The 26,387-nt window shown below is 37.0% G+C and overlaps 1 protein-coding gene across 10 annotated transcripts in view; it reads left to right on the forward strand.

Moving 5' to 3' along the window:
* PDE4DIP (phosphodiesterase 4D interacting protein) overlaps window positions 1–26,387 on the forward strand; it is a 239,330-nt gene that overhangs the window by 205,673 nt on the left and 7,270 nt on the right. For 9 of the 10 annotated variants that reach the window (XM_074188585.1, XM_074188592.1, XM_074188586.1 and 6 more), the window contains 5 exons: window positions 1,429–1,618; window positions 3,047–3,171; window positions 4,356–4,592; window positions 19,020–19,136; window positions 19,901–20,127. In XM_074188585.1, the coding sequence (XP_074044686.1) occupies window positions 1,429–1,618; window positions 3,047–3,171; window positions 4,356–4,592; window positions 19,020–19,136; window positions 19,901–20,127 (896 nt within the window). Of the gene's footprint in view, window positions 1–1,428; window positions 1,619–3,046; window positions 3,172–4,355; window positions 4,593–19,019; window positions 19,137–19,900; window positions 20,128–20,237; window positions 22,186–26,387 lie in introns of those variants that run through there. The other variant, XM_074188593.1, reaches the window with a different exon arrangement.

Below are 26,387 nucleotides of genomic sequence, written 5' to 3' on the forward strand. Positions count from 1 at the left end.
TGAATCCCATACTGTTTCCATAAGAGAAGGTCCATGGGTTCTAGGAGAGCGTATGAGTCTCTATTTCAGGGGCCAAGCTGGTGGTCAAACTGTCATAGGTGGATTAGATAAAGACAGTATGGCATGGTAGGAAGAATAACCAGAGAACAACAGAAGACTTCGGGTCAGTCATTTCCCTACTTGTATGACCATAGACAAATTTCTTTCTCTCTGAACCATAGATATTTTTTTAAATTTTCATCTGCAAAATTTAAAATCAATAATATTTACACTATCCAGTGCCTCAGGATTGTAGCAAACATATTTACTAATAGCTCACATTTATTTAACATTTTAAAGTTTACAAAAACACTTTAATTCCATTATTTATCTTTTTTATCATTTAATTAAATTTTTTAAAAAATTCATCTTCAGTTCTAAGTTTTCTTCTTCTATCTCTTCACACCCACTGACAAAGCAAGAAATATAATATCATTATAAATAGGAAGTTGCCAAATGTCTTAATTATAACAAATCTTTGTTTGATATGAAACTGAGAAGTTAAGTGAGGTAAGATTTGAATATTCATTAGCTCTTCTGTTGCCTTAAATGTGATCGTTCTTGACAAGGCAAGAAATATAATATCCATTATAAATAGGAAGTTACCAAATTTCTTGATAATCATATCAAATTTTTGCTTGATAGATGAAACTGAGAAGTTAAGTGAGGTGAGATTTGAATATCCATTAGCTCCTCAGATGCTTTAAATGTGATGGTTCTCAAAGGGTATATAAACAGAAGCTAGTAATATTATTATATGACTTCATATAGGAGCTGTGTTGAAAGTTTTATCTAGAGTCGAACATGAGGCACAACTAGGTGGTTCAATGAATAAAGCTAGTAAGTGTCTGAGGCCAGATTTGAACTCAGTTCTCCGACACTTACTAGCTTGTGTGATCCAGGGCAAGTCACCTATCCCTGTTTACCTCAGTTTCCTCATCTGTCAAATGAGCTAGAGAAGGCAATGGCAAACCACTGCAATATCTTTGCCAAGAAAAACTGCAATGGGTCACAAAGAGTTGCACATGGCTAAAAAACCAACTGAATAAAGCACTCTATTTGCCACTAGCCTTTTCAGAGTGTCTTCTCAAGCAGATTGCCTAAACTTTCCCAGAGAAAAGGAAACATATTTTCCCAGTGATAGGATGCTAAGCTGAATGCCCAAGTGCTCCTTTGTTTCTATATCACACCAAGACTACTAAATAACTGCCCATTTGCCTTCTGGTGGAGTCCAATGCTGTCCCACTCCCAATGACCATCTGCAGGCATATGGATCCTTCTCTTCAATGTTTCCTCTTCAGTTTGCCAAGTCTGTTGTGGTGTGACTCCCTTGGGATCTGGGCATCTCAGTGCCTTGGCAACTCAAATCCTTCTTTCCTGCCCCATCAGAGCATTCTAGGGAGCTGGAGCATCTAAGGGAGGCTCTGGTGGCCTCCCGCACCCGACTTCAGGAGCTAGAGGCTGAGTTGGAGAGGCAGAAGATAGAGCAGCGGCAAACAGTTGAAGACCTGAAGGAGAAGCAGCAGGAGATTCTGAAGTATCGGGAAGAAAGACTCTCCCTCCAAGAGAACAATACCAGGTAAGGCGGGCCTGGTGCTCGGGGTCTAGGGGTAGGGTAGCTCTCTATTACTTATCACTGGTGAGAGAAGCAAGATGCCTTGGGGGATTCCTTTAGGAGAAGCTGCTTTTCTGCTTTTGTCCCTGACTCACCATGTAGCCATCCCCAAGTCAGGGGTGTGCTGGAAGCGATCAGGACCAACTTGGGGAGTCAACTGATTGATTTTCAGTGTGAGCATATACACTTCAGAAATCAGTAAATATCACAATTTGAGGCTTAATTTAGTGATCCAGTCATTGTCTAGACTTAAGAAAGTGATGGAGAAAATGTTAATACATATTGGACTTCAAAGTCTGTCATGGAAACATTTGTTTCAGAGTTGGTTAAATATTTGCCAGTAGACCCCTTGCTCTAAGTGCATGAAAGACCCTCTCAAGAAACCCCCTTTACTTTCAATCTGTGGCTCATGAGAGGCAGCTAGATGCTCAGTAGATAAAGTACCCTGGAATTAGGAGGATCTGAGTTCAAGTCTGATCTTAAGATACTTATTATGTGTGTGACGCTGGGCAAACTCCAGTTGCCTCCAAATAAAAGTGAGTGAGACCCCATTATTCTGTGAATGATATTAATAACTAGCATTTATATAAAATTTTAAAGTTTGCAAAGTGCTATATAGGTTAGCTTATTTAATCCTTAAAAACAACTATTACATAAATTCTCTTTACATGGTTAAAATCTAGCCAGACACTTACTAGGAGAGAGACTCTGAGCAAGTCACTTACACCTCAGTTTCCTCATCTGTAAAATGAATTAAAGAAGGAAATTACCAACTACTTCAAGTGTCTTTGCCAATGAAACCCCAAATGAGGCCACAAAGACCTGGATACAACTGAAAAGATTGAACAACAAATTGGGGAGCAGGGTGGAACAGTTGATCAGAGGACTTTTAGTTACTTGGATTCACAAAAATGTGAGTTCAAATCATGTCTTCACTAAGTCTCTTTCATTTTGTTTCATATCTCCCAGGGTGGTTATGAGGATTAAATGAGATAATGATAATGATCATTATAATGTGAGACTGTGTGCCAAGAACTTTACAATTATCTCATTTGAGTATTATCTTACCCATTTTATAGGTGAGGAAACTGAGGCAAAGAGAAGTTATGGACCTGCCCAGGGTCACATGGTTATGAAGCATCTAAGAAAGGATTTGAACTCAGGTCTTTTAAATTATCGGTCTGGTGTGTTATCCACTGCACCACCTAGCTGCCACAATAGATAACAATTAGATTGCTCTCCTCAGTGATATACAGTGCATCTTTATTGCTCCAATACAGAAAGCCTTCATGGTAGACCTCAAACCAATCCTCACAAGTCTCCAGTAGACTGCTATCCTATCCGATGTCTGTTGCCCAGAGTTTCCTAACCCCTTGCCCTTTCTCCTGGTAGGTTCCAGCACAAGATGATCCTCCTCCAACAGCAGTGTGAGGAGAGCCAGCGTCTCTTCCAGTCCCTCCAGTCCGAGCTGCAAGTCTATGAAACCCTCTACGGGAACTCCAAGCAAGTGTTGAAGGGTAAGTGATTTCCTCCCACATCATACTCCATCTCCCATCTTAGTGCTTTTGCAATAGTTTTTCCCTCTGTGCATTCCTGGCCCACCACCACCTTCTTTGAGTCCTAAATTTCCTTCAAGGCTTAGTTGATGAACATGAAGCCTTCTAGATCCACCCCAAGTCACTAGTGTCTTCTTATTTATTCATCTTAAATGAATCTTAAATCAAATCAAACTGTCTATTTGTGACGTGATAGAAAGATCTGAGTTCAAATTCTCTCAACATTGACAAGCTATATTACCAAGTCCAAAGTGTTAAGTTACATACTAGTTTGGTAGGGGTATTTTCCATACTGAAGTTCCCCATATGAATAATGAAATCACAAGTCTGAATTTTTTAAAAGTGAAAATGGGTTAGAGAAAGGATATTATGGAAGAAATATCTTTAAAGATCATTTAGTTTTGCTCCCCTAATTTACAAATGAAAAAATAAGAACAAAAAGTTTATTGCAAGGATAGAGATGAACTTGATCTTTTGGGGGTTTTTTGGGCAAGACACATGGGGTTAAGTGACTTGCCAAAGGTCACACAGCTAGGTAATTATTAAGTGTCTGAATCCAAATTTGAACTCAGGTTCTCCTGACTCCAGGGCCAGTGGTCTACCCACTGCACCACCTAGTTCCCCCATAATGAACTTGATCTTAATGGACAGTATAAGATTTGGAGGAGAGAACTGATGGGATAGGAAAACAAGCAGCAGAGATGAAAACTAGTCTGGGTGGGTGCTGGGGAGAAAGGGTACATATTCTATCTGTCTTTCTCTACAAATCTATCCTTTGAAAGAGTTTAGACTTTGTCTTCTTGTCATCCACGGGTAGAATTACTTGCAGTGGAGAGAAGTTGAAAGAGGTAGGCAATGTAGGAATGGAATGATGAACTCCTAGACAAAAGCAGCAATAGTAGTTCAGAAGTGAGACATCTCAAAGAAAGAATGAATAGGACGGTAAGGGGAGCAACAATGGATGTTAAGGTGACACCAAAATTTCAAAAGTTGGGAGACTGGTGCTAACATTGGCAGAGATGGTAAAGTAGGAAAAAGGGAATCAGCCTGGAAGCAGGGTGAAGGTGATGAGTTCTGCCATGAGGGAGTGATTCTACATGAAGTTCCCAGAACAAGGCCATCAAAATTGTCCCTCAATTTTTCAGCTTACAGCTGGGACATCTATCGCCAAGGGCCTCTGAGCAGCGACTTGAGCACCCTTGTATCAGAAGTACGAGCTCTTCGAAGTCAACTGGAATACAGCATCCAAGTGAACAATGCCCTACGGCAACAGCTAGAGCAGCAGTTGGATGGCAGTACTGGGAAAGCCACTTTCAACTCTTCCTGTGGGACCCAGGGTTTCCCGGCCACGAACACTGGAAACAAGTGGAATTTCTTCCAAGGTTGGAAAAAAAATCTAACCCACATAGTAAATGGGGATTAAGAGTTAGCTATAGAGTGTGGTTGATGACATCATGATTATCTATCATTTGTTTTCATCCCTAGTTTCCTCAACTATAAAATAAGGATAATGGGGAAAAATAGCCCTTCTCTCCCAGGGTTGCTGGGAAGTTCAAAGGAGATCATTATAAAGTGCTTAGTACAGTCCCTGTTCTTATTTTGGTGTAAGGCAGGTTGGTCAGGATTATTTCAGATATTTTACTGATAAGGAAATTTAAGATTAGAACAATTGGGAATTTTCCAAGGTCATTCTCCAACTAGTAAATGGTAGTCAAGCCTAAATAGCTGCTTGTGACCCTAGATAAGTCAGTTCACCCTGTTTGCTTGAGTTTCCTCATCTGTTAATTGAGTTGGAGAAGGAAATGGTAAACACTCTAGTATCTCTTCAAGAAAACCATAAAAGGGATTGGACATGACTGAATAACAATGACTCCAAATTCAGTTTTCTTCCCACTGCACCAGTATCAGGCTGTGGTTTAAATTTATCCAGGTAGAAGGAGTTTAAAATTAGGTTGAGTCTTGAATAGTAGATATTTTGGTTTTTTCTGATTATATATAAAAACAATTTTTTCACATTCATTTTAAAAAATTTTTGCATTCTAAATTCTCTCCCTTGCAACAAATAAGTATTACCTGATTCTGGTGTGATGTACAATGCTTAAATAGATTTTAAAATAAAATGCCTTTTGAGGAGAAAAGAATTAAAATTTTAAAAAATGAATTTTCTTCCTCCCTCCTTGCCTCCTCCCTGAAATGATAAATAATTTGTAGGTTATACATGTGCCTTCATACAAAACACATTTCCATATTGACCATGTTGTGAAAGAAAACATTTTTAACAGCCCACAAAATAGTGAAAAATAACAATGAATAACAATTATATTTATGAATAATAAAATAAAAATGAATATTAATGAAAAATGAATGCTCTACTTTGCATTCAGATTCCTCCATTGGTTCTTTCTCTGGAAATGAATAGAATTTTTTATTATGAGTTCCTTGGTATATTGTCTTAGATCTTTGTATTGTTAACAATAGCTGAATCATTCACCATTGATATTGAAGAATTTTGCTGTTACAGTGAGGTTCTACTTATTTCACTTTCCATCGATTAATGCAAGCCTTTCTGAAATCATCCTGTTCATCATTTCTTATAGTACAATAGTACTGCATCACAATCATATACCACAACTTGTTTAGCCAGTTTTCCTAAGATGGGCCTCTTCTCAATTTCTAATTCTTTGCCCCTAAAAAGAGCTGCTATAGTTTTGTACACATATGGATCCTTTTCAGGGAGGTCATTTTAAACAAGAGAAGGAGTTGTAGTAGTTGGCCAGAATCATCAAATAAACTGGGATCCAGAAAAATAGAGATCTTTAGACATCAATGTGTACAGTCTTACGTGAGGTTTGTGTGGCGAAAGTAATGGGTGGTCATTCCATCTCTAGCCTTCTCCTTATAGAAGCATCTTCATTTTCTAATAAAACAGACTAGTTGTTTTTCTGAAGAGAGTGGGACATCTAGACCCAGTATAAGGAACCTCTCTGCTTAGAATTCATGCATGTTCCAGGAACAGTTCTCAGGGAAGTCTGGTCTCTAAAGAGAGGGGTCAAATTCTGTGTCTCCCTATCCCAGAATCCTTGGGTAAATCACTCCAAAGATTAGTTTTGATTTATATTGAGGGTCTAGCCAAAAGGAAGAAGAAAGGTGTTTAAGATCCAAAGCAGGTAAGGGTACAGAACAATAGTTTATTTTCACTCTACAAAAGAAATGCTTAGGCAGAGCCAAGGTGGTATAAAGCCAGGAAGCTCCCAGAATTTTCCCTGAAACAATTTAAAAAGAAGACTCTACCCCTCATAAAACAGTGAAACAAGTTCTCCATTCAAGATATTGTGGAGGAACTTCAGAAAAGGTCTGTCTGACATGAGTAAAAGAGGAGTGTAGCCCAGTGAAGGCAGGAGAACTGAAAAGTCAGTGGGAGGCTCTTTGTCATAACATAGCTCAGGTTCTTGCTCTGCAGGCTAGCAGTGAGGGTCCTAACCCCAACTCAAGATAATGTTTGAGCTGGGAACATTGGTGTAGCTGGCAGGGCTACTCTAATGCAGGGAATAAACTGAACATCTGAGACACCAGAGTAGAAAGTCAGGGAGTCCCCAGCACAAACAGCCTGTGCTCCAGCATAGAGCTCAGCTCTCAAAATGAGCAAAACCCCCAAGACAGCACTAACAATAGAAAGCTACTATTCTGATAGGGACAATTTAAAAAATGCCAAATTGGAAAAGGAAAGCAGTGACAAAATGCCTATATGTGAATCTTCAAAGGGATTTTATTAATTGGTCTCAAATCCAAAAGGACTTCTTTGAAGAGCTCAAAAAAGGATTTCAAAACCAAAGATGAGAGGAGGAAGAAGAAAATTGAGAAAAGAAATGACAGTCATGCAGGAGAATTAAAAAAAATTGACAAAAAAATTACCGTTAAAAAAGTAAAATTGGCCAAATGGCAGAAAAAAAATCAATTCCTTTAAAAATTGGTCATATGGAAAAAGAAATAAAAAATGTTAGTCCTTTTAGGACTAAAATGTTTACATCCCTATACAGGAAGACAATACTTGTAATTTTTGAAAACTGCATTTCTCTTAGGACAGTTGAAAGGAGCATACTTAGAGGGTGTGGGTATAAATTGAATATGATGTAATGGTACTTTAGTTCATGAGTATTTAATTTCTTTTGGGACAGTTGGAAGGATAAGAGGATGTGGATAAGAAGTGATGATGAAGTGATGATTATAAATCAGCATTATAAAGTGATGATGCTTATTAATTAATCAATCAATCAACCCTTGAGAACTGTAATTCTATCAGGACAGATGAAAGGAGTATACTTTGACAGAGGGCAATTAAAACAAAAAAATTATAATGGAAGAAGGAAGAGACATTAGAGTATGAATAACACCACATGAAGAGTTACATAGGACTTAATATAGAGTGGTGAAAGAAGGGAGAGTGCAAACACTGAGTAAGTCTTAACTCTTAACAGATTTGACTTCAAGAGGGAATGACATACTTCCCAATTGGGTTTAGAAATTCATCCTACCCTACAAGGAGTAGGAGCAGGAGGGAGAAAGAAATAAAAGGGAGGGGAAAAGTAAAAGTGAAGAAAAAAGTAAAAGGGGAAAGGGAGGAGAAAGAGGGTAGATAAAAGGGAGGGAAGATTGAGGGAAGTAGCAGTCAGAAGAAAACATTGGTGAGGAGGGAGGGGTAAGGGAAAAGGAGAGAGAAAAGTACAAATGGGGAAAATAGGATGGAGGGAAATAAAATTAGTAATCACAACTATGAATGTGAATGGGATGAACTCTTCCACAAAATGGAAATTGACAGCAGATAAACCAGAATCCTACAATGTGTTGTTAACAAGAAACACATCTTAAGCAGAAAGATAACACAGGGTAAATGGAAAAGGCTGGAGCACACTATATTGCACTTCAGCTGAAGTTAAAAAAAAGGCAAGGGTAGTAATCCTGATTTCAAACAAAGCAAAAGCAAAAATAATCTAATTAAAAGTAATAATGAAGAAAACTACATCATCTTAAAAGATATCATAGGCAATATCAATAGTAAATGTATATGTACCATCCATATTCTTAGAGAAAAAGGTAAATGAGTGACAAGGAGACAACACAGCAAAACTGTATTAGTGGGTGACCTCAACCTCCCTCTCTTAAAATAAGATGAATCTAACCACAAAATAAACAATAAGGAAGTGAAAAAGATGAATAGAATTTTAGAAAAGTTACATATGATAGCTCTCTGGAGAAAATGGAATAGGGGATAAAAAGGAATATACCTTCTTCTCTGTGGTACATGGATGGCACCTACACAAAAACTGACCATGTATTAAGGCATTAAAAACCTCCCAATCAAATGCAGAAAAACAGAAATTTAAGTGCTTTCTTTTCAGATTGTGATGCAATAAAACTTAAAGGCAATAGAGGTCCATAGAAAGATTAACTAAAATTAATTTGGAAACTAAATAACCTATTGTAAGAAATGGATAGCTCAAACAAAAGATTAAAGAAATTTTATTCAATACAATGATAATGATGAAATATATACCAAAAGCTGTGGTAAATAGCCAAAACAGTTGTTAGGGGAATGCTTACATAAATAAAACAGAGGAGCTAGTAAAAGAACAGATTTTTAATCCCCTATTAAATACCAAATTAGAAATTCAGAAAATTAGAGGAGAAATTAAGATTGAAATTAAGAAAGCTATTGAACTAATGAATAAAACTAAGAGTTGCTTTTTTTTTGTAGTTTTTGCAAGGTAGTGGGGTTAAGTGGCTTGCCCAAGGCCACATGGCTAGGTAATTATTAAGTGTCTGAGGCCAGATTTGAACTCAGGTACTCCTACTCCAAGTCCAGTGCTCTATCCACTGCACCACCTAGCCGCCCCCTAAGAGTTGCTTTTTATGGGGAAAAAACACAATAAAATAGACCAGTAAGTAATCTACTTAAAAAAAAAAGAAAACCAAATTACCAGTATCAAAAATGAAAAGGATGATCTCACAACCAATAAGGAGGAAATTAAACTAATAATTTGAAGCTATTTTGCCCAACTATATGCCAACAAATCTGATAATACAAGTGAAATGGATGGATATTTACAAAAATATACACTGCTCCGATTAACAGAAGAGGAAATGAAATACTTAAATGACCTCATTTCAAAAAAATTGAACGAAGCCATCAGTAAACTTTGTAAGGAAAAAACCTCTAGAGCCAGATGGATTTACAAGTAAATTCTACCAAACATTTAAAGAACAATTAATTCTAATACTTTAGAAACTATCTGAAAAATAGATGAAGAGGAGTTCTGCAAGATTCATTTTCTGATACCAACATGGTGCTGATAGCTAAATCAGGAAAAGTCAAAACAAGGAAAATTATAGGCCTATCTCTCCAATGAAAAATGATGCAAAAACTTTAAATAAAATTTTAGCAGAGATTACAGAAAATTATTACCAAGATCATACATTATGATTAGATAGGATTTATACCAGGGATGATTCAGTATTAGGAACACCATATCATAATGAGCCACATCAATAATAATTAACAGAAATCTATGATTATCTTAATAAATGCTGAAAAAACCTTTGACAAAATGCAGTACCCATTCTAATTAAGAACACTAGGAACATAGGAATAAAAGGAGTTTTCCTTAAAATGATAAGCACTATTTATCTAGTTTTGGTAGAATTGTCATTTTTATTATATTAGCTCTCCCTATCCATGAGCAGTTGATACTTGCCCAGTTATTTAAATCTGATTTAATTTCTGTGAGAAGTGTTTTATAATTGTTTTCAAAAAGATTCTGGGTCTGACTTGGCAAATAGACTCCCAAATATTTTACGCTGTCTGAGGTTACTTTGAATGGCATTTCTCTTTCTAGCTCTTCCTGCTGTTTCTTGCTAGACATATATAGAAAAGTTGAGGATTTATGAGGGTTTATTTTATAACCTGCAACTTTGCTAAGCTTGCTAATTGTTTCCAGTAGTTTTTTAGATGATTTCATGGGATTCTCTAGGTAGACCATCATGCCATCTGCGAAGAGTGAGAGTTTTGTCTCTTCCTTCCCAATTCTAATTCCTTTAATTTCTTTATCTTCTCTAATTGCTGCTGCTAACATTTCTAATGCAATATTAAATAGTAGTGGTGATAATGGGCATCCTTGTTTGACCCCTGATCTTATTGGGAATGCTTCTAGCCTCTCCCCATTGAATGTAATGCTTGTTTATGGTTTCAGATAGATACTGCTAATTATTTTAAGGAACAGTCCATTTATTCCTACACTCTCTAGTGTTTTTAATAGGAATAGATGCTGTATTTTGTCAAAAGCTTTTTCAGTATCTATTGATATGATCATATGATTTCTGATAGGTTTGCTGTTGATATAATTGAGTAAACTAACAGTTTTCCTAATATTGAACCATCCCTGCATTCCTGGAATAAATCCTACTTGATCATAATGTATTATCCTTGTGATGACTTGTTGTAGTCGTTTTGCTAAGATTTTATTTAGGATTTTTGCATCTATATTCATCAGGGAAATAGGTCTATAATTTTCTTTCTCTGTTTTAACTCTTCCTGGTTAAGATAACAGTACCATGTTGGTCTCATAGAAAGAGTTAGGCAGAGTTCCATCTTTCCCTATTTTTCCAAAGAGTTTATATAGGGTTGGAACCAATTGCTCCTTAAATGTTTGGTAGAATTCACTTGTGAATCCATAAGGCCCTGGAGATTTTTTTAGGGAGTTCAATAATGTCTTGTTGAATTTCTTTTTCTGAGATAGGGTTGTTTAGGTATTTAATCTCTTCTTCCTTTAAACTGGGCAACTTATATTTTTGTAATTATTCATCCATTTCACTTACATTATCAAATTTATTGGCATAGAGTTGGGCAAAATAATTTCGAATTATTACTTTAATTTCCTCCTCATTGGTGGTGACTTCACCTTTTTCATTTATAATAGTAGCAATTTGGTTATCTTCTTTCTTTTTTTAAATCAAATTGACCAGAGGTTTATCAATTTTATTGGTTTTTTCATAATACCAACTTTTGGTTTTATTTTTTAATTCAATAGTTTTTTTGCTTTCAATTTTATTAATTTCACCTTTAATTTTTAGAATTTCTAATTTGGTATTTGATTGTGGATTTTTTGATTTGTTCTTTCTCTAATTTTTTTAGTTCCATGTTTAGTTCATTTATGTCCTCTTTCTCCAATTTATTCATACAAGCATTTAGAGCTATAATATATCCCCTGAGAACTGCTTTGAATGAATCCCATAGGTTTTGGTATGTTGTTTCATCATTATCATTATCTAGGATAAAATGGTTAATTCTTTCTATAATTTGATTTTTGGTCCACTAATTTTTTAAAATGAGGTTATTCAGTTTCCAATTTGCTCTGGGTCTATATCTCCTTGGCCCAGTATTGCATATGACTTATATTGCATTGTGATCTGAGAAAGATGTATTCACTATTTCTGCCTTTCTGCAGTTGATCATTAGGTTTTTATGTCCTAGTACATGGTCAATTTTTGTATAAGTTCCATGTACTGCTGAGAAAAAGGTATATTCCTTTCTATCCCCATTCAATTTCCTCCATAAGTCTACCATATCTAATTTTTCTAACAATCTATTTACCTCCCTAATTTCTTTCTTGTTTTATGATTTGATTTACCTAGATCTGATAGCGGGAGGTTGAGGTCTCCCACTGGGTGCATATATATTCAATATTGAAATGGCTTTATTGTCTATGGTACCTTTTAGGAGGATAAAGTTTCCTTCCTTATCTCTTTTAACGCTATCTATTTTTGCTGCTGCTTTGTCTGAGATAAGGATTGCTACCCCTGCTTTTTTGACTTCAGCTGAGGCAAAATATATTTTGCTCCAACCTCTTACCTTTACTCTATATGTATCTCTCTGCTTCAAATGAGTTTCTTGTAAGCAGCATATTGTAGGATTCTGGTTTTTAATCCACTCTGCTATTTGCTTACGTTTTAAGGGAGAGTTCATCCCATTCATATTTAAGGTTATGATTACTAATTCTTTATTGCCCTCTGTGCTATCTTCCCTCTGTTTGTATTTTCCCCCCTTCCCCCCTTTTATCCATATTCCCCAGTATTTTGTTTTTGAATACCACCCCATTCAGTGTGTTTGCCCTCCTATATCACACCCTCCCCTTTCTTTCCCCTTTCCCTTTTCCTTCCCTTCCTTTTGTTATTTCTCCTTATTTCCCCCACTCCCCTTCCCTTTCTCCGTCCCCCCTCCCCTTTTCCCCTTTTAATACTTGAAAGGTTAGATGCTTTATAAGTTAACTGAGTATGTGTAGGTTGACTTTTAGCCAAGTCTGATGAGAAGAAGATTCAGGTGTTTCTCATCTGCTCCCTTCTTCCCCTCTATTACCATAGGTTTTTTGTACCTCTTAGTGTAATGAGATTTGTCCCATTCAATCCCCTCCCTCCTCCAGTCTCTTTCCTGTCCCCCTTTTTAGGGAGGTAGTGAATTTTTTTAGATCATTCTATCTGGGTCATAGAAAATTCTGAGTGTCTGTCCCTTCTAGTTCAGTATATTCTATTGAATAGAGTCAAAATTCCTGAGAGTTATTAGAGTCTTTCTCCCAAGTGGGGTTAAAGCCAGTTACATCCCATTAGATAGCAGTCTCATGGATAGGTCATGGATGTCCATCATTTCTGGCTAGGTTTATTCTCTCTGTTAGAGTTACATTTCTCAGGATTTATGAGAGTCTCTTCCCTCCCCCCCCCCCCCATGCTGGGATATAGCCAGTTTCAACTTACTGGATTGCATTTTTTTCCTTTTACCGCCCGCCCCCCCCCCCTTTTTTTTACCTTTTCATGTGTGTCTTGAACCTCCAGTGTGATGTCCAAATTTTCTGTTTAGCTCTGGTCTTTTCATCAGAAATTATTGGAATTCTTCCATTTCGTTAAATGTCCATCTTTTTCCCTGGAAGAGAATGCTCAGCTTGGCAGGAAAGTAGATTCTTGGCTGCATTCCAAGCTCCTATGCTCTTCAAAATATCTCATTCCAGGCCCTTTGATCCCTTAAAGTTGATGCAGCCTGGTCCTGCGTGATCCTTACTGTGGCTCCTTGGTATTTAAATTGTTTTTTTCTGGCTGCTTGCAGGATTTTCTCTTTTATCTGATAGTTCTGGAGTTTGGCCACAACATCCCTTGGTGTTTTCATTTTAGGGTCTTTTTCTGGTGGAGATCGATGTACTCCTTCAATAACTACTTTGCCCTCCGATTCCATGATATCAGGGCAGTTTTCCATCACTAGATCCTTTAATATTAAGTCCAGGCTTTTTTTCTCTTCAATGTTTTCAGGAAGTCCTATAATTTTCAGGTTGCCCCTCCTCATCTATTCTAGAGGTCAGTGATTTTGTTTATGAGGTATTTTACATTTGCTTCTATTTTTTCTATTTTTTTATTTTGTTTAACTGACTCTTGCTGTCTCATGGAGTCATTAGTTTCTGTAGACTCCATTATTTTTTGGGGGGAGGAGTTTTCTTCATTAACCTTTTGCAACTCCTTTTCCAATTGGCGAATTCTACTTTTGAAAGAGCTTTCCATTTGACCAGTTGAGGTTTTGAGAGAATTAATTTCTTTTTGCATTTGCTCGTTTGAGGATCTCAGAGAATTATTCTCATTTTGTAATTGTCCAATTGATGATCTGAGAGATTTATTCTCCTTTTGTGTTCGTCCAGTTGTACTTTCTAAGGTATTAATTGTCTCCCAAATTTTTAAGCTCCTTCCTTATTTCTTCAAGGAAGTCTTTCTGTGCTGGAGACCAGATTGTATTCTCCTCAGAGGTTCCAGGTCTCTCTGAGTTGGGGTCTTTCCCTTCCAGGAATTTTTCTATGGATCCACCTTTCCACTGACCCTTCTTCATTATGCTAAGACCTTGAGTTGGGGTGGGGGGCTGGTTCACCTGGGCTTAAGATCGCTGAAGGCTTTACTGAGTGCAGTTTCTCTGGATGGCCAGTAGGAGGTGCTGGTTGCCCTCTCTGGGCTGTCTGTGACCTTGGTTGGGAGGCCTTCTCCCTTTGCAGGAAGGCAGGAGTTGGAACTATTGAATTCTTTTGCCTTCAATCAATGGTGGGCTTTACCGTGGCCTGAGGTCATTCCTCAGCTGGGCTGGTTCTTCTGCTCACACACCTGGGCCTGAGGCAGAAGTAATTTGCCTTTGTTTGAGGAAAAGCCTCTGTGCAATGGAGGCGTGCCCTCAGAGTTTCTCAGACCAGAGAAGCCCTAGGGATGGTGTCTGCAGTTCTCCTGCACCAGAACTCTTCCCCCAGCCTGGTCCCTGAGCTCCAGGGGGACAGCACCAACACCAGTGCCTCTGCTTCCCCGCGGACCCAAGCCCCTTTCGTCCAGCCCCACCACTGATCCAGTAGGTCCGGCTCTCAGGCCCTCAGACTACCTGTTCCAATTCAGCTCTTAATCTGTCTGATCCCAGGCTGCGTCTCCCTCGGAGCCCAGACTCACCTGCTGGTACTCAGCCAAGGCTGCTGTGGGAGACAAATCCTGAGGTAGATCTTCCTCTCCTGGCTTTTCTTTCTGGGTTTTCTGGTTTGACTTTCTTTTAAGAGGTTTGTTTCATGTGATAGATGGGGAAGAGATCAGGAGACTTTAGAACTGTGCCTGTCTTCTCTCCGCCATCTTGGCCAGAAGTCCAGAGAAGGGAGTTTATGAACAAACGAGAGAAACATTATAAATTGAAAAATTATTTTTTGTACAAAATTAAATTAAGAGTTTTTGCACAACAAAACCAATTCAAGCAAGATTAGATGGAATGTAGAAAGCTAGGAACCAATTTTCATAGCTGGTGTTTCTCATTTCTAAAATATATAGAGAACTGAGTCAAATATATAAGAATAAAAGTCCTTCCCCAATTGATAAATGATCAAAGGATATGAATAGGCAGTTTTAAGACGAAGAAATTAAAGCTATCTATAGTCATATGAACGAATGCTCCAAAATATTATTAATTAGAGAAAAAAAGCAAGTTAAAACAATTCTGAGGTACTACTTCACACATAGAAGATTGGCTAAAATGACAAAAAAAGAGATAATGAACAACATCAGAGAGGATATAGGGAAACTGGGAGACTGATGCATTATTGGTGATCCAACCATTCTGGAGAACAATTTTGTAATTATGGCCAAAGTAATAAAAGCATGTATACTCTTTGGTCCATCAAACCACTGCTAGATCTTTAACCCAAAGAGATCATAAAAAAGGAGAAAAGATCCAGATGTACAAAACTATTTATAGCAGCTCTTCTTGTTGGACAAAGAATTGGAAATTCAAGGGATTCCCCTGGGGAATGACTGAACAAATTATTGTATATGAATATTATGAAGTACTATTGTTTTATGAGAAATGAGTGGTAGGGTTTTAGAAAAACCTGGAAAGACTTGCATGAACTGATGCTGAATGAAGCGAGCAGAGTACATTGTGCGTACCATTGTACATATTAACAGCATGGTTGTTGCAGCTCCTCTCAATAGTTCAGTGATCAAAAATTATCCTGAGAGAATTATTATGTAAAATACCATTCACAACCAGAGGGAAAAACTGTGGTATCTGAATGCAGAGCAAAGCATCTAGGTTCACTTTTTAAAAGTTTTAAAATGTTTTTTTCTTACTTTCTCTTGATTTTTTCCCCTTCTTAGTTCTAATTTCTCTTTCATAACATGACTAATATAGAACTATATTAAACACAATTGTACATTTACTACTTTTATTTGATTATTCTCTGCCAAGGGGAGGGGAAGAGGTTGGTGGAAAAAGGTGGAACTCAAAAGATTGCAAAAGGATGAATGTTGAAAACTTACTTTGCATGTGATTAGAAAAAATTTTTAAAAGGAAATGCTTAAAACACAAAAGACTCATAAGCATACATTGAGAAAAGTTAAAACATGACTATAAACTATAAATCCCAAGAGGTTATACTTAAAACATTTTTTAAATAACAAAACAGTCTTCACTTTTTGTATTCATTTGCATATTAATAAGAGATTTCTATTTTCTAATGTAATCTCATTGAGGACAGGCATTCATTTTGTTAATTTTTTTATTTTTTTAAGGCAATGGGATTAAGTGATTTGCCCAAGGTCACACAGCTAGGCAGTTAAGTGTCTGATGCTGATTTGAACTCAGGTCCTCCTGACTCCGAGGTCTTTGCTCTATCTACTGCTCCATCTAGCTGCCCAAGGGCAGGCATTTATAAAATTTCATAGAGTTTATGTCTCCTATGGGATCTAAAACTGTTCTCCTTCATGAAATATTTCTAGTTGCCAGACATCCTTTGAAATCTGGTGTTACATTGTGGTTCTTTTATATACTCTGTATTATATTCATTTGAGTTTGTCTTATCCTTGCTCCCCCTATTAGATTATAAATTCCATAAGAAACTGGACAATGGATTTTACTTCTTTTGTTATTCCTCAAGTCCATGACATGTGACACATGATTCATGCTCAAGAAAAGCTATCTGAATTTAATTACTTAATTGAATTTCAATTATTTAGATATCACAGTTTGCTTTTGACCTTAATGGGGCCACCAAATACCATTTGGGAATCATGATCCTTCAGGTTGCATTGTAGAATGAGAATTCTCAAAGTGGTTCATCTGAACTTCTTCCAAGAGGGATCCTGACTCATTCCCACATCCTGAACCACAGTGATCCTTGTGATATTCATTAGAGAAGGCCTAGGGGCAGGATACTTAAAACATTAAAGCACCCACTGTTGAATAGCCATTTTATCTTCACTTTGACTCTACTCTCCAAACAACTCCCTCAATGTCCATGTCTTTTGGTCAGTGGGGCCATAGCTTGGGTTCTTTCTCTTGGTAGTGGGCATCTCTGCTGAGAAGAGTATAAATGTAGAAATTCCTTTCCTTCTAATTAGGTCCAACCAAGGAATCTCTGAAATCCTAGACTCTTAATTCATGAAGTTGTTGCTAAAACTAAAGAGAACCATCTCAGGATCAGGGTTCAGTCACCTAAGTTAGGGGAAAAAAGCACAAAGCAGAAGTGTCAGTCAGGGTGCTTGGGTGCAGGCCCAGGTTTGCCAAGTTTGAGCAATTATCATAGCCTCCCCACCCCAACCCCAGTCCCCTAAGAAATCCAAGAGACAGGAGGCTTCCCTAGAGTTCCCACATGCTCAGTAAATGGGGGAGTCACTGCTTTTGAAGGTCTACTCTTCTAGGCTCAGTAGCTCACCTCCTTTGATATGCAAAGGCCCCTCCTGATGCCTTCAAGACAACCAGAATATTGCTCTGACATCCTTCAGTACTGGACAATTGTGTCACTGAAAGGCCAGGGACCCCAGCTCAATTCCCATATGCTTCAGCTCAGGCTAGAGCAGATCGAGGTGGGGTCCTGTCCACCCTTGTTACATCCCTGCCTTCTGCCTTCATAGGTACATGCTGGCTAAGTTACCTCCAGAGATGTTGGTATGGAAGCCATGAGCTCAGCCTCATTCTTGGAAGGAAAAAGTCTCTCTCCGACTTCTCTAATGCTAAATTTCCAGTATTTCATTTCAGCTTTTCTTAGGTTGTATTCTTCCTTGGCTACTATTTTCTAAACTTCCCCCCTGTCTTTCCTTTCCAGAGTACCTGTTCCCTGATTTTCCTTGATCTTGTACTTTTTGTCTCCTGAAGATATGATCGTTGTGGTCACATTCAGTTTGTCCTCTTATCTACTGTGTACTCATTCATTCCCCCTTTTCTTGTCTGCCAGGAAATAACTAGTTCTCATGCTTATTATACTGCTTATTTCTCCTTCAGGTCACATATCACAGCCTTTGTAGAGACTGGGCTTCACTCTATTTCAGGGCCAGCAAATTGCTCTCTATTCTTTTTGTTATATATCCCTGAAGATCCTCCTTCCATGCTCTCTCTCCAACAGGCCTCCATCAATCTCCTATTTCTATTTACCAAAGACTCTTCTTTCCCCAATTTTTCTTTTTTATATCTTATTTATCTCTCTATTTCCATCTATCTGTCGTCTATTCTATATCTATTGTCTGTCTTTTAACTAACTAGCTAGCTATCTGTTTTTTAAATCCTTCGCATGCTGTGAAGTTTTCATGCCAAATTTGGTGAGTAGAATGGGCTTCCATTCCTCATATCTTGGTTTGGCAGTTTTTCTGTGGAATGCTTTTCAAATTTTTTTTCTTTTTAAGAAAAGAATAAGATTCCAGTCTATTCCAGTAATTTAGGGATTCCTCTAAAAGAGACTTTTCCAAGAGTCTGAGAGGCCCATTCCTAATTATTACAGTGAAGCAGTAGGTTTTAAAAAATATACATACACACTTACACACGTGAACATGTGTGTGTGTGTGTATATATATATATATATCTATATATATATGGAGAGAGAGAGAGAGAGAGAGAGAGAGAGTGTGTGTGTGTGTGTGTTTATGATGGTCCAAAAATCTTTTCTCGTGTTTAGGGCCACTCCAAGACACATAAAAATGATTTACTGTACGGTGGATCTCTCTGGATGTTTCTCTGTCTCCATGTCTATTTGTCTCTTGTCTCTCCAGTCTTTGTCTCTCTCTATCTATGCCTTCCCCCTGCCCCAACACACACACACACACACACACACACACACACACACACACACACACAAACACAAACACACAAACGCATAAAAGGGTCTGTGGAATGTGTGATTACTGAGTTACATTAGTTGAGAAAACAAAGACTAGGTTTGCAAATATCCAGGAAAGTGCTTTGTGGAATGCTGATGGCTATGCTTGTCTTTCTGGTGCAGATTCAATTTCTTCTCCTCCAGTTCGGGATGTTGGTATGAACGTTCCACCTTCAGTCTTTTCCACGGCCACAGCCAGTGCTCTTCACCCAGAGTCTTCCCCGTTCCAGAGAACAAAAGGTAAAAATATGACAACTGAGGAGAATGATGAGAGCTCAGAGGAATAATGCGGATATAGTCGTCTATTATCTGTGTTGGTTGCCTCTCTCAAGCTGTAAGCCCTGCCTTGTCATTATCACCCAATACATTTCTACCATTATGGTTTGTTTCCTTTCTATGTTTCCTCTTCATTATTACCAGAATTCCTTTGCCCTTTGAAAGTTTTCTATTTTTTTTTCCTGTCTGGATCACTAAATCCATTGATGTAGAAATTTCCTTCATCAATGCAGGCCTGCAATTTGTCTGTAAATCTTAAAGGGTTATTTGAGGCATCGTGAGGTTACATGACTCATAGATGTGCCAGAAGCAGGATTTCACCAGGTCTTCTAGATTCTAATATTAACCTTCTAATCACTACTCCACACTGCCCCTCCATCTAAGAAAACATAAAATAATAAAAATTCCTTTATTTTTGCTTTTTCTGCCCCCAAACTGTTTATTCCAACAAAAATAGATTGTCCCCAAACCTATTTTTCTTTCATTATTTTTAAAAAAACAAGTATCATTATATCTAATTACCTGATATCACTATTAGGAATTGAAAAAGCTGTCAAGATTAGAATAAATTGCCTCAACCTACAACCCCCAGTCCTGGACATTTCCCAGAGATTATCCTTCCAGATGCCAGCCTCTTCCACTCTTTTGGTTTCTTTAAAGCATTGAGTGATCACAGAGTGTTCAGTAATATGACTAAGTTTTGAATTAAGCTTTATTGTGTTTTTCAGATTTCGGTTTAGATGTGTTCCCTGGAAGGAAGACCCCTCCCATACTGGAGGGGAATGCTCCTGATGGTTCATTTGCCAACAAGTGTGGTCGCCATGTGATTGGCCATATTGATGACTATAGTGCCCTGAAGCAGCAGATCCTAGAAGGAAAAGTTCTGGTTCATAAGATGATTTCTCTCATGCAAGTTACTCTCAATTCACCTACCCTGGAAGCTCAAGGTGCTGAGGTAATGAGATCACTGACTCTTAGAAAAAAAGTCCTCTTTTCTCATCTCTTTCTTCTCACCTCTGTGTTCTCCTCTTCTCTCATTCCCCAACATTTTTTCTTTTCCTCCAGGCTTCCTGATTTCTCTGCGTTCCTCTGTCTTCTCTTAGTTTTACCTTGGTCCAGCTGCCTCACTATCAGACCATTTCCTTTCCACTCCTGCTTGGAGCATACGAGCTGTATTGTTTCAATTGTCAAAATCCTCATATCTTTTTTCACCTTCCTTTCATTGCCCTAAATTCACAAAGAAGTGACCATCCTAGGGAGGCAGGGTTCAGGGCCTCAGGGCTGTGTAAATGGCAGAATAAAAACATTAAGACGTATGGATCTTTTGGCATCCTTACAGGTTAGGGGTAAGTTCACTAACTTCAAGTGGAGCATCAGAGAGATTAATCATGAAGGATTCACATTTACATGGAGTGAAGATGGAAAGTTCACAAAGAAGACAAACTGTTAAACAGTCATTTGAGTGACAAGAGAGCTTTTTGATGGACTGATGGTTAAATGTGTTTTGAGTGACAGGGTTGCTTTGAAAAGGACTTAAGGCAAGCATGAAAGTTAGATGAGTTAAAGATTACACTGAGATTCTTAGCTTGGAAAATCTACTATGACAGAAAAATTGGGCTCAGATAAGATAGTAGGGCTATCCAATACAAGAAATCTTGTACACAGAGCATTAAATGGAGAGAATCATCTGGAAATGAAATGAGTAGGTTTTTAAATCATCTACTTATATTCAGGCAAAATTCAGTAGTTTTCAGTTGTATCTGATTATTCTTGACCCACCTAGGTTTTGGGGGGGGGTTCCTTTTTTGTTTTTTTAACCTTTTAAAAATGTATTTAGCATTTTATTTTTCCCTGGTTGCATGCAAAAATAATTAACATTTATTTTTAAAAAGTCAAGTTCCAAATTTTCTCCCTTCCTTCCCATCCCCTCTCTTTGAGAAAGTAATTTGATATAGGTTATAAATACGTAGTCTTGCAATGCATTTCCATTTTTGGGAAAAATACTGGAGTGGTTTGCCATTTCCTTCTCCAGTTCATTTTGTAGATGAGGAAACCAAGGCAAACAGGATTAAGCGATTTAATCAGGGTCACACAACTATTGAGTGTCTGAGAATAAATTAGAACTCAAGAAGATGAGTCTTCTTGACTCCGGCCCTATTCTCTATCCACGGTGCAACCTAGCTGCCCCATATAACTAGTGGATATTGATATTAAAAAAATTAAACAAAATCTAGCAAAAATTTTTTAGCAAAATATTCAAATAGTGTTTCTACTAGAAATGCAAAGTGATTCAACACTATGAAACAATAAGCATAATCCCATTATACCCCACAAATACACATAATCCATGTTTTACTTTGTCTCTGGTTCTTGGTAAAACTTGATAAATGTCTAATAGCAATAATGATGGAATATATCAAAGTATGTGTTAGTTTTTGGATTCTTGTAAAAATGTAGTAATTAATACTAGTTAAACCATTAAAAAACAAATAAAAGCAAGAATGGAATATAAAGCCTCATTTTTGGTTACACAATTCACAAGATGGCAGAGTAGTTTTTATCCTAATTCCCTAGGCCTAACCATTTGAAAATCAAGACCAAAAAAACACCATCTGTAGTAATTCAATCTTCATCCAGAGGCTGAGAAGGCAGAAAAATCACATGAGGTTAAAAAATTGGCTGAAATGACATTGGAGAGCTGAAATATTTAAAGTTTCCACTCAGCCTACATGTCTCCAGGCTGCCCTATATACTGAGCTCAGTCAACACAAGCTACCTCATTGGTAACTTGACCTTGAATTTCAAGCCCTGGCTATGGAGCAACCCTCTCCCTTCATAGCAGTAACCTCAGAGGAACCCTCTCAGGTCTATAACAGTAGAATACTTGATGGAGGATCACAGCTATGAACAGAGGGTGGATCCATTTAGAGGGGAAAGGGTTTCTATGCCTGTGGGAAGGAAGACTAGAAAAATTATCCCTCCCCTCTCTGTGGAATTTACATCAACTTAATTGTCCCTCATAGCCATCAATTCAAGGGGGTTGAAGATGTTTAACCTTTTGGAGAAAATGGGGGTGGGGAGTCACAGCACTGGAAGAGGGAGGGGGTCAAAACAGCAAGGAAAGAACCCTGCTATAATTAACTACTACTAATAAAAAAAAAACAAAAGGCAAAAAGTCTACTCAGTAAAGACTGAGTATAAACTGAACTCCCAAGCATTAAAAAAAACCCCACAAAATCTTAATAATGGAATTCATCAACCCAGAAGGAATAATTAATAGGTAAGATTTTTTTTTTAAAAAAGTCTTTAGCTGATAAAGTATTATGCTTGAAACAAAATGACAAAGAAAACAAGATGAAAATTTAAGGAACTGAACAGTACAAGAAATCTTTTTACTGAAATACAGATGTTCCGATTACCAAAACTATGGTAGAGTAAAACAGTGAGAGAGAGAAAAGTATGAACCAATACAATAGTGAATATTGACACAAAAAAATTAAATAAAAAATCTTGCAAAAAGACTTTTATTCCAAAAAGTTATTTGATATGAACATGTTGTGTTTCTACTAGAAATGCAAGGATGATGGGGCAGCCAGGTGCCTTAGTGGATAAAGCACTGGCCTTGGAGTCAGGAGTACCTAGGTTCAAATAGATCTCAGACAATAATTACCTAGCTGTGTGGCCTTGGGCAAGCCACTTAGCCCCATTTGCCTTGCAAAAAACAAAACCAAAACAAAACAAAACAAAGAAATGCAAGGAAGGTATAACAATAGGAAGTCAATGAATATAATCACATTAAAAACAAAATATATAATGTCAATAGATAACACAAAAAGCCTTTGGGAAAAAATAAAGCAACCTCTTGTGTTAAAAATCTTAAAAAATCATAAAGGAGCAGCTAGGTGGCGCAGTGGATAGAGCACCAGCCCTGGAGTCAAGAGTACCTGGGTTCAAATTCGACCTCAGACTTAATCATTACCTAGCTTTGTGGCTTTGGGCAAGCCATTTAACCCAATTGCCTTGCAAAAAACCTTTAAAAAAACACAGCATGGTTAAGATCTTTTTACAATGTGATCAAAGTTTACACCTAATATCCAAAACTGACTTTATTACAATAGAGAAACATTAGCTTCTCTAATAAATGCAGGGATAAAGCACAGACTTTATTATTTGATAGTTTTATAACTTCTAGTGATTGGCAATAAGACATACATAAAGGCACACATATTAGCAAAGAAGAGATGAAAATATTCTTGTTTGTAGATTAAAGACTTGAGTAAATCAGCAAATTAGCTGAGTCAATTAGTAGCTAATGTAAAGGTAGAATACAACATAAATCGATTTCTCTCCAGCATTTCTATGTTGATAGAGAAACTGATAGAGAAATCCTACTCAAAATAATCACCAATTGAATAAAATACTTTGGAGTCAATCTACTATGACCACATGCACATTTCCATATGTATAATCTAGAAATCTATATCTACACACATAATTAACAAAGCACTCTTTATAAAAATAAAGAAAAATTTAAATTATTGAATATTCATTTTTCCATAATTGAGCTCCATCAACAAAGTATGTTTAAATTTTGTTTAAATTAAAATTTTAATTTGTTTAAATTAAAATACAGGCTTAGTGCCATGCCAAACAATCTACTAAGGTATTATTTTGCAGAACTAGAGAAAATATTAAAATTCACATTCAAAAACAAAAGGTTTAGAATCTCAAGAGGAATAGTTGGAAAATTAGATATAGAAGAGGAGAATATATCCAGACTTTCTGGAATATTCATCAAAGCTATTTAGTACTGGTTTAAAAAAAATTTAAAAATAACCAACACAACTGAGCAGATAAGCAAGAGTGTGAAACAAACCTAATAATTCAGTGTTCAATAACCCCAGGAATACAAATTTTTGAAGCAACAACTCCATATTTACCAAAAACTGCCTTGAAAACTGGAAATAAAAATTAGGTTTAGACAATCAGCAACATTGTGTGATTATCAACTATGAATGATTCAGTTCTTCTCAACAACACAATGACAAGTACAAAGGATTCATGAAGAAAAATGCTATCCACATCCCGATAAAGAGCTGATGGACTCTGAATGCTGATAGAAGCATATTTTTGCCAATTACTTTATCCTTTCTCATGGTTATTCTTTTTGATCTGTTTCTTCTTCCACAACTGAGACTAATATAGAAACATGTTTTATATGATAGTTACATGTATAAACTATAATTAAACTACTATTTTCAGAAGAGGGGAGGAGAAGGGAGTAAGGATGAAAAATTTGAAACTCAAAGTCTTATAAAAATGAATGCAAAAATTTTCATGATATGAAAGTGGGGGAAAACTTTTTTTAAACTATCAAAAAATAATGTTTAGATGAATATCTTTGTAAGTTACAAATTGATATACATAACCCAAATATAAAAGATCCTATTATTAAAAAATTGGAGGAAAATGGAAATAGCATTCATAACTATGACTGGGGGAGAATTTTTAATCAAACAATGGAAAGGTGATCATAAAAAAGAAAACATTATTTTGATTAAGTAAAATTAGAAAACTTTTGCAAAAATAAAGTCAATACAGTTAGATAAGCAAAAAAACCTGTTTATTGTGGGGGGGGGAAGAATTTCTTCATCAAATATCTTCTGATAAAAGTCTAACATCCAAGACATATAATAATAGCCATTTATGACTAAGAGCTATTGCTCAGTAAATAAATGGTGAAAAAATATGATCAGTTTTCAAAAGGACTTAAAACTATCAAATGACTAATAAAAAGAAATACAAATTAAAACAAGTCTGGCTTTCACTTTATACCTAACAAATTATAAATGATGAAAAAAGTGGAAACAATGTTGGAAGGACTGTAGGAAGATAGATACTGATATGTTGTTCATAATGATATGAAATGGTCCAACTGTTCAGAAATCAGTTTGGAATTATGTGAAAAAAATGACTAAACCTCTTAGCCCTTTTTATCCCAAAATTCCCACTTCAGGACATATAACTTCAAGGAGAGATTAAATCCCCCAGATAACCCTATTCTTTTTATCTTAACAAGACCTGGAATGGGTAACCATTAATTGGCAATTGTTTACTGTGACATATAATTTTTTAGCCATAAGATATTCAGAGAATCATGGGAAGACCTATATGAACTAATGCACAAAGAATTAAACAGAACCATGAAAGCAACGCAAAGACTATAGTCATATAAACTTAAAAATGAAAATGAAAATTATTTCTGGGAAAATTAGTGGAAAATTCAGAGAAAAATTGAGGAGGGGGATTGAGATTCTGAAATGTTGCCTAAGCTTTCAGGCACAGTTGTGTAGTATAGATGTTTGTGTTTGTTTTCCTTTGTCGCACAGAAGGCTGTATTTACAAGGGTGGTGGTGAATATGTGGGCATCCAGCAATCATCATGTTGTAAAAGACAGAGGTCATTAATGAAAATAGAGATATACGGGGAAAGACAGAGAAACTGAGAGACATAGAGACAGAGGGACGGCGATCAATAGAAGTCCTCTTGTGAAATAGTTGACACTGATTAGAAGTAGCTGATGAGGAAAGGAGACAGGGAATAATAATCCAGGGCTGGAAATAATACAGTGACAAGTGAAGTCTAGGGTTTGAGTATTTTGTTAATGTGCACTGCCTCAAAGGGAATCAACTATAGAAGCCAGATGGAGACAACATAACTCAACAAAATATCAATGAAGGCATGAAAGAAGGGAGGAAGGAATGTGGAAGGAGGAAGGAAAGAAGGGAAGAGAAGGGAAAGGAGAAAGGAAGGAAGAAGAGGGAGGGAGGAAAGCAGGGAAAAGAGAAAGGAAGGATGGAAGGAAGGGAGGGAGGAAGGAAGGAAGGGAAGGAAGGAAAGGGAGGAGGGGAGGGAAGGGAAGGGAAGGAACATCTTGGTCATTATAAATGTTATATAGCACTCATTAACTGTAGTATGATGCCTGAGGAGGGGAATCTTTGCCCAATCTCTCTTATCGACCTATGGTGGTAAATAGATTCAACTTAGTGCAAAATCCAAACTGCCAATCAAGTAGGTGACAGGTCAAGAATAAAACTAGGAGTTCCTGAATTTATGGTCACTGGGTAAACTTTGAGACACACAGAACTCATCTCTTCACTGACCGCTAAAAAGGGGGGGCAATGATACCCTGAGACAGCTGAGCCCCAATAGCCA

This window comes from Macrotis lagotis, chromosome 5, assembly GCF_037893015.1.
Source record: "Macrotis lagotis isolate mMagLag1 chromosome 5, bilby.v1.9.chrom.fasta, whole genome shotgun sequence".
Taxonomy (NCBI): Eukaryota; Metazoa; Chordata; class Mammalia; order Peramelemorphia; family Peramelidae; genus Macrotis; species Macrotis lagotis.